Genomic DNA, 8,454 nt, shown 5'->3' with positions numbered 1-8,454 from the left:
AATTCATAAAAACAGAACCCTAATGTCTTTGTCTCATGAGAGTTACAACCTGAACTAGGTCATCCTGGCTAGGATGAAGCTGTAGAACTCGACCCATAGGCTATTGAGTAGGTGGAAGGTTCTCATGTCGAATGAGAACTAAATCTCTAATCACCACTTGGATCGAGGTTCAAGTTCTTTTAAGTACTCAGCCGACCAGCGCTTCCAAAAATGATCAGGCATTTGCTGGATCAACTGCCAGCGAGTCAATTTGATTTCGAAAAACGTCTACAAGCGATGTTTTGGAACTGCATGCAGTGGACCTCCAATGAGAAAATGTCCTGGTGTGAGGGCAGAAATGTATGTTGGATCATCTGACTGAGCTATAAGAGGCCGAGAATTAAGGCAAGCTTCAATTTGTGTCAATAGAGTCGTCATTTCTTCAAACGTCAATGTAGAGTCTCCAATGACTCGATGAAGATGGAATTTTGTCGACTTAACTGCAGCTTCCCATAAACCTCCGAAGTGAAGTGCTGCAGGAGGATTGAATCTCCACTGGATACCATTTGAAGTAAGGTATGTAGCGACCGAAGCAAACTGTGCTGATGCCTCAGAAAAGATTATTTGTAGTTAACGATCTGCTCCCACAAAATTCGTATCTTCATCACTGGACAACGTTCGAAAAAGACTAAGACGAGAAGTGAAGCAAATATAAGCCACTATGAAGGCTTCTGCAGTGCAATCGGAAAACAACTCGAGGTGAACTGAGTGGGAGGCACCACAGACAAAAATACAAATCCAGGCTTTGTGGGAATGGTGACCTCGTTCATTGGAGGTGTGAATATGGATGGGGCCAGCATATGCCACCCCAGTGTTTATGAATGCTGGTTTAGGTGGAGTAATGCGGATGGAAGAGAGGTCACCCATCAGCTGTTGCTGAATATTACCTCTGTTTCTGACGCATGGAATGCACCGATGAATCAATGAGCGTACCAAACTGCGACCTCGAAGAATCCAATAAGATTGTCGTAACTTTCCAAGGGTAAGTTGGACACCCCAATGAAGACAGCGAAGATGATAGTCGTGAATGATAAGAGTTGTGAGAATAGACTCACATCGACGAACGAAATCCTATCTACCGAGGTATCCTGACTGCGGAAAGACGAGGAAGATCTTCATAATATTTTATCTAGCGATGAAGAGCTCCTTCAGGCAAAGGATCATCCCTGGATAAATTAAGCTTCCAGAGTTCCTGGATAAAGATCTTTGCGACGATGATAGCAGGTGCCAACCATCCTAGTGGATCAAATAATTGGACTGACTGGCTCACGAAAAGGCGCTTCGTGATGACATCTTTAATAGACCTAAGATCAACCTAGAAAATAAAACAATCGGTATTGGGTTTCCAAGTTAACTCAAGCATCGAAAACGATGTTTCTGACTGCCATGATATATCTGGATATAACGCGTGCTGATCCTCCGCCAAGGGAAATCGATCCCCTTCGTCAAGACCAAGCTGCTGAACGGTGCGAACAGCTAGGACTGGGGCACAAGTCAGACCATATGTCAGAGTACTGTGTCGAAATACTTGCACGGGCTCATTTTGATTTTCTCGCCACAGAATAAGTTGGAGATCCTAATCATCTTGGTGGACGATGATCTGTCGATACATTTTTCCGACATCTACAGAAAAGAGAATGAACTCAGTAACAAGAAGTGAATTGAATTGAATAAATATGTGTATACATATCGTAGAATTTCAACCGTTTTTAATGCGTAATCAGTATGTGATGAAAATTTCAACTAAAAAGTGATTATATTTTAGTTATGATTTGGACGATTAAAATTGAAGTCAACTTAATACTGTTTATTACCAGGAGGAAAACGCAAAAATTGAAGACAATTTAATTCTCTCCAGCGAGCGAAGATTGGGAGAAAACTAATGACATTGCATTGCACTGGATTAGCTGACTACGAAAGTTGAAGTCAATTGAATTCTATTTGCCGACTACAATATTTTCGAGCAGATGAATAGTATTTAATTGCTTACACAAAATTCAGTAACTGAAGTCAATTAAATTACTTTTGTAGAGTTATTATGTGCATAAAAACAATGATATTGAATCGTTTTAAAATGTGATGCCAATTTAATACGCTCTGATGAGTGAAACGCCGGAAGTTACAATTCGAACTGTATATTCTATTTAAAAGCCAAGTTTGTTGCAGATTTGTTAAAATAATTTTTCCTTTACATCAGATTTTTGAAATATCCTAACCTAAAAGTGCAAAATTGCCTATTTTTAGGAACATTTAGGGCTAATAGTGATAATTAATTGACAATTTCTGTGACTCGTATATGGAAGTTTCGTCACATTTTATAAAAAATTAATTACAAAACTGCGTCATCGCTTTTCTGTGGATATAAAAAGGCATTGCTAAAAATGTGGACTTGGATTGTCAGAATCACTGGAAAGTTATTTTTGTTTATAATATGTTTGGTATATTTCTTAAGTTATAATGCTGGTTGTCACAGGAGGATATCAACATGGCCTGAGTCGTTGGGATCGAGTATATTTCGAGAACAGACATTTTTATCATTTTCTACAGACATTCATAGCCATGCACTAGGCTCTCCTTACATCTCTGAGTGACCGAAGGAACCGAGTGGAGCCTCTAAAAAGTACCCGTAAAGACCCCATTGGGTCCCCATTTGGTTCCTTTTTAAAAAACTCAAAAAATAGCAAAATAAACTTTTAAATTATTGAAATTTGGATTCTACGTTAAAATTCCCTATAAAAGATCATGGAATAATCGTAATAGTTTTTTTTTGCAACGGTAAAAAGTTTAAAAATATATAAGACGTATAACGCCTGTTGACTGCTACACTTCAAATGCAGCATCTGTAAGTAGCAGTCAACAGGCGTTATAGATCTTATATATATTTTTAACTTTTTACTGCTGCAAAAAAAATATTGCGATTACTCCGTGATTTTCCAATAAAAAATTTAACGTAGAATCCGATTTTCAACAGTTTAAAAGTTGATCTTGCTGTTCTTTTGAGTATTTTAAAAAGGAACCGAATGGGGACCCATTGGGGTCTTTACGGGTACTTTGTACAGGCTCCATTCAGTTCCTTCGGTCCGCCAGGGATTATATGTTGAGCGTGTACATACTCCACTTTTATTGCTACTTGCGAATTATAAAACATGTTTCTGCGAACGTATTTCTTTTCTTATTTGAACAAATTTAATTATCTACTACTATAAAAGACTTTAAACGAGAGATAATTCTTACGATATTATCTACAATATATATGTAAAAGAATTAATGTATTCAATAGATATGTCTCTGAAATAAATACTTTTCAATAATGCAGTTTCTATTATTTTATTATGAGACACATTTATAGTATAATGTAGAGGAATCGTAGTTTCGTGGTTAAACTAGGTTCACGCCAAACTCCACGATGCGGAAGAAAAAATGACCGCGAGATACTTCTTGGATCTGCAAGGATGTGGACGGGCTTCATATGCTGAAGTTGATGGTATTCTTCTATGAATTTGGCATACGCGTCTTGGAGATGAACATCTCGTTTGAACCGCTGTTCCATAAGAAGTAACATGCGAAGAGCTGCAGAATAGGAATCTCTTAACGATGTGACGTCACTCTTGATGGGCACTCTTGATGTACGACGTATCTCCCATCTTTAGTCCTAGAGTGAGTCTTTTGAAAAGGTTTTTCATACTCTTCTTCCTCAGCTGTCCGAAAAGGTTTAGGAAGCACAACTTCTGAATCCTCCCAAAACTTTTGAAGGTCAAAAAAAAGTTCTTCACTCTTGGAACAATGGAACATATTCGCTGTAGATGAATCCAACGGAGAGGTATTTCCTGTCGGTCCACAGAGATTCCACCCAAATACGATATTTTGAGCTGCAGGAGTGTACGGGGAAGCTTTCGAAGACCTTGTTTAATTAATATTGCATACACATATTGCAACCCCGCCAATTTTGATATGGCTGAATTAACTAAAAGGATGCAATCACTAAATTGCTATCAGAAAATCTACTAATGCTATAAAGTAAGAAGGGGATGCCTGGAGAGAAGAATAAGCTTCTTATTTAGCACAAGAATACATCATTTTATTCAAAAATGCCTATGCTAACCTAATTTTACAGTGATCATCTATACCTGCTCTAAATTGATCTTTCTAATCAACAAATTATTATTTTCCTAGTCCTTAGACTTTATTTTATTAATTAAATTCTACAAAATCTCTATTTGGCAGATCTGGCTGTCTTACATATACGAGCTGTCGCTTCAGTAATCCTACTGGAATTTCTTACATCTTACTTTATTTTGTATTAACCTGTCTTACATTTTATCCTGTCCATAATACATAAAATATTTCTAAAATGCTCTAAACAATTTATTTTCAATATAACTCAATGATTCCAACTTTATTTTCTTTATTTTATTCTTAAAGATCCCATAGATCGACTACGTTTGCTGTCAGCAGCAAAAATAAGGTAAATGACCTCTTCTTTACCTGGAGTAATAATATGGAAAGGTCATTAAAATTTGTTCGCAAAAATATAAAACGGTAATTAGGTCCTGATTCCTATTTACTATTCAGAGGTGCTAATGCGACTGCAGTCTATTGTCAGGTAATCCGCCTCAATGAGGGGTAATAAGCGCGTGCCTTCAATACGTTGAGGCTTGGTTACGAGTCCTTCTCAAGGGAGGTAGCTTGGGTTCCGAAATACGGAAAATCTAAGAAGGGCGGAGGCGCCAGGGAGAGCGTTCAGAGCTGACCCTAAGGAATTTACGGTTTCCGGTATATTGGAAAGTGAAAACAAGTGGGACTCGGGGTCCTTCCAAACTAAAAGCAAAGATTTTCTCTTTCTTGTGTTTATCTCCCAAAAATACTTGCGACTCTTCGTCATTCAAATTCTTGTCTGCCTGTTTACTAAATAGGAAGAGAGGTGAACCGTCTCTGCTAGATGAAAACAATCGGCAAGATTTATGAATTATAAATCTTGAATTATATTTGTCTAGGCAAGCGTCAAGGTGAACCTATAACGTCGGCTGCAAATATATATTCAAGAGTCAAAAGATGTGCAATGTAATAAAAATATTTAAAATTATTCCCATGGATAATATCTATCGTTAAATCTCAAATTCAATTTATTTTCCAATTTTAAATTCAATTATTCTCAGGGAGAATCAAAATGCTTAATCAAATAATGCTCTCGAAAAAAAATATAAAATTCGCCTCAGAAATATCTCCTTTCGGTTTTTAGTCTCAGAGTATTTCTTTATTTTAAATGAGTCAGGAGATGAATCGTCCTGGTCAGATTTTTATAAAATACTCAGATGCAAGAGAGAATAAAGAGTCTCATAGAAACTAAGTATTCAAGCTTCCAACAACTATGGCTTTTTTAGATAGGAGAGAAAGAGGATGAATCCTCGAGCCCTTCTTCCAATTTTCGCCTCCGATCCGAGCTTTTCAGCTGCGAGATCCCATCTCCTTTTTTTCGGTTTTGCCGCCCTTTTTATACCCTCTCATTCCCACGCACTCTCAGGCTTACGTAATTTCGTACGAGTGGGAGTCGTAGGAGTCTGCGCTTTCGACTTCCTCCTGTGAAAGGTATCTTTTCAGAGGACTTGCACAGGAGATAGTGTTTTTGCCTGTTTTCAGGGTGAATCACGTAACTCACAGGTTACAACTGTCCTCCAAATTGAAAGGCACGCTTGATAAAAAAAACTATGTCGAAGTTGTTTACAGACGAGTTACAAAAGAACGGAAGAGAAAGAACAATAAATTATGACATGATCAATCAAGCGTGATCGTTTCAATTTCCCTTGACAGCTTGCTTACTCGACTTTGCTCACCCCATTCCAATGTATCCTCTTGTGTCCATCTTGCCCTTTTGTTTTCCTCGCGGTTGTTGTAGTGAGGATTTCTGAGTGGTTTAGCCTCTTGGAAAGTCCATCCCTCGTTTATGGGCCAACCCTGCGCTGGGTTCCACTGCCGGTATTTCCGAAGCTCTCCCTTGTTTCATTTAGGCACATCTCACCTGGGCCTACGTCTACCTGTTGTTGCTCGTTCCACCGTTGTCTCCGGGCCTTTGCTTTTAAGTAGGCATTATGCAGGTCAGGTAAGATGTTTACCCTCTGTAGCGGGTGTCTCGGTGTTACCTCCATTGTGTTTAAACTCGTTTGTTTTGAGCCAACTTTCCTCCTCTTTTGTCAGCTTCGGCTTGATGTTGGTGTCAGGGCTCGATTCTATCGTGCTGTTCTCCGTTGTAGCCTTCGGAATGGCCACATACTCGATAGCGTGAACTTGCAACGCCTTCAGAATCTCCCCCGCTATCTTCTTATATTTTTCCACTTCGTCGCGGTGAGTTGTGCTCGTTGTTGTTTGTTTTGTTCCCGATGTTGATGGTTGAGGGGACCCTGCTGCTTTGTTGTCCTCCAGGGCCTTTAGTTTCTGCGCTTTTTTTCTTTTCTTTTACTCCTTGCCTCCTTAGCTTCCTGTCTTGCTAACTGGATGCGTTCTTCGTCCGTCATGGGGGGTCGGATGTGTTCCATCCCTGGAATAACCTCGTCACTTCCCACATACCTCTTTCTGACGTTCTTTCGTAGCTTAGGTGCTGTCACGACAGACTGAGACATGCGGGGCTTCCTCCACACGTGAGGGTATCCTTTTGCAATCTCAGTTGCAGTTCCATTTATGATTTTGTACCCGTGCTGGTCGTATTCAATCTTGCAGTCCTTCCCTGCCTCGAGGTTGCATTGTACCGCTACGCAGGGGTAGGAGTCAAGACATTCGAAAAAAGTACTTGCGTCTGGCATCTTGGTCGTTCGGTTTGTTACTGACCTGCCCAAAATTCGTCCTGCTTCTAGAATCCTTCGACAGCCAGGACTGAATTTTCTTCATCCCCACTTTCCATTTTCCGCTTGTACCTCTTAAGATCGTTGGCATGATATTGCCCTCTCTCTCGGTCCCCGTCGGTACTACACAAAATGTACACGTTTCTAGCTACTTGCTTCTTGATTTTGTACGGGCCCTTGTATAATGCGAGAAACTTCGCCATTGCTCCAGCTTATGCATTTGAAACGTTGCACTTTTTGGCCAGTACCCATTCCCCTTCTTGGAAAGTGATACCTTTCTTTTTCCGATTCAACCGAGCCAGTAGTTTTTCACGCTTATTTTTGATCTTATCTCTCAGTAATATGAAGTGTGCCCCCCGGTCTATAGGGGTATCGGGCGGTGTACGCGGCAGGAGGTCCGTCCATCACCGTTTGGGTCTTCGGCCCCATAGCGCCTCATGAGGCGTGTCTTCCGTTGTGTCATGGTATGACTCGTTAATGATGGCTTCAATGTTTTCAAACTGAGCATACCATTTTCCATGTTCTTCGGGCTTTAAAAGAGTTCTGAAGAGTCGCGCCAGTTCTCTGTTTACTCTTTCCACCATATTAGCCTGTGGATAACGTATAGATGTTAGTATCGTCTGGATCCCTCGCTCTTCAAGTGCCTCTCTCCATCGATGACTGGTAAATTGTGTACCTCTGTCTGAGAGTACTTTTGGTGGCATCCCTATGTCTTTTATGAAGTCGTCGATTTTTCTTACTGCCATTTCGCTAGTAGCTTTGCGTATGGGATAAAGCTTTGTGTATTTAGTGAAAGTGTCTACCATCACTAGAATATGTTCGTATCCATATTTTGTCTTAGTTAAAGGTCCTAGAAAATCTATTGACAGGATTTCTAGAGGTTTCTTAGGTAAAACAGGTTCGAGTATAGCCTGTGATGCTTGGTTGACAGTTTATTTCGCTGGCAAGAGTCGCACGTTGTCAGAATACGCAGAGTTAATTTCGCCATGCGCGGTGTGAAGAAGGATTCTCTTAAAATCTTGTAAGTTTTTTCAGCGCCCGGATGTCCGTATGTTTTGTGACACTCCCATATCAATTTTCCATGAGTTTCAATGGGGTGTAAATCCGGTACTGCTTTCCATCGAAGTGATATAATGCTTCGTTTAAGAGTTTGAATCTGGTCTGATTCTCTTGAATTCTACCGCATTCTCTTATTAGTTGTCTCGTTTTCTGTTCCTGTAATTGTTGAGGGATATCGCGTATATGCTGTTCGATTTCCGGCCACCAGCGATAGCTGAGTGCGTTAATCACGATGTGTGTTTCTCCACGGTTTTTCTTATAGCTTTCACTGTCGTGTATTCTGATCAGCACATCGGTCATTATGTTTTCTTTACCTGGAAGATGTTCCACTTTTATCTTGTAATCTTGTATTGCAAGAATCCATTTGGTTAATCGGACATTGACGAATTTGCATGTTTTCAAAAAGGTCAACGCCAGATGATCCGTGCGATTGATTATCTCTGCACCGTGAAGATATGTTCGGAATTTCTGTAGTGCCCATACTATAGCTAACAGCTCCTTTTCCGTGGTAAAATAGGTCAAT

At 40.0% G+C, this 8,454-nt stretch overlaps 2 protein-coding genes across 2 annotated transcripts; both read right to left on the bottom strand.

The window, feature by feature from the left end:
- Positions 1 to 267: 267 nt before the first annotated feature.
- Positions 268 to 906, bottom strand: LOC117176601. Its single transcript, XM_033366854.1, has 2 exons — positions 628 to 906; positions 268 to 534 (listed from the first exon to the last, which is right to left on the bottom strand). Exons 1-2 carry the CDS (start codon positions 904 to 906, stop codon positions 268 to 270), a joined length of 546 nt encoding a protein of 181 aa, XP_033222745.1.
- A 6,370-nt stretch (positions 907 to 7,276) lies between these two features.
- LOC117176600 (uncharacterized protein K02A2.6-like) lies at positions 7,277 to 7,678 on the bottom strand. The gene has a single exon (XM_033366853.1). It carries the CDS (start codon positions 7,676 to 7,678, stop codon positions 7,277 to 7,279), a length of 402 nt encoding a protein of 133 aa, XP_033222744.1.
- Between the last annotated feature and the right edge of the window lie 776 nt (positions 7,679 to 8,454).

Source organism: Belonocnema kinseyi, chromosome 7 (assembly GCF_010883055.1).
Source record: "Belonocnema kinseyi isolate 2016_QV_RU_SX_M_011 chromosome 7, B_treatae_v1, whole genome shotgun sequence".
In the NCBI taxonomy this organism is placed as follows: Eukaryota; Metazoa; Arthropoda; class Insecta; order Hymenoptera; family Cynipidae; genus Belonocnema; species Belonocnema kinseyi.
This window is presented reverse-complemented; position numbering and strand designations above follow the sequence as displayed.

Coding starts and splice junctions, on each gene's coding strand:
- LOC117176601 (XM_033366854.1), bottom strand. CDS start 906: ATGGGTGACCTCTCTTCCATCCGCATTACTCCACCTAAACCAGCATTC. Junction 535..627: donor GTGATGAAGATACGAATTTT/GTGGGAGCAGAT, acceptor AATGGTATCCAG/TGGAGATTCAATCCTCCTGC.
- LOC117176600 (XM_033366853.1), bottom strand. CDS start 7,678: ATGGTAGACACTTTCACTAAATACACAAAGCTTTATCCCATACGCAAA.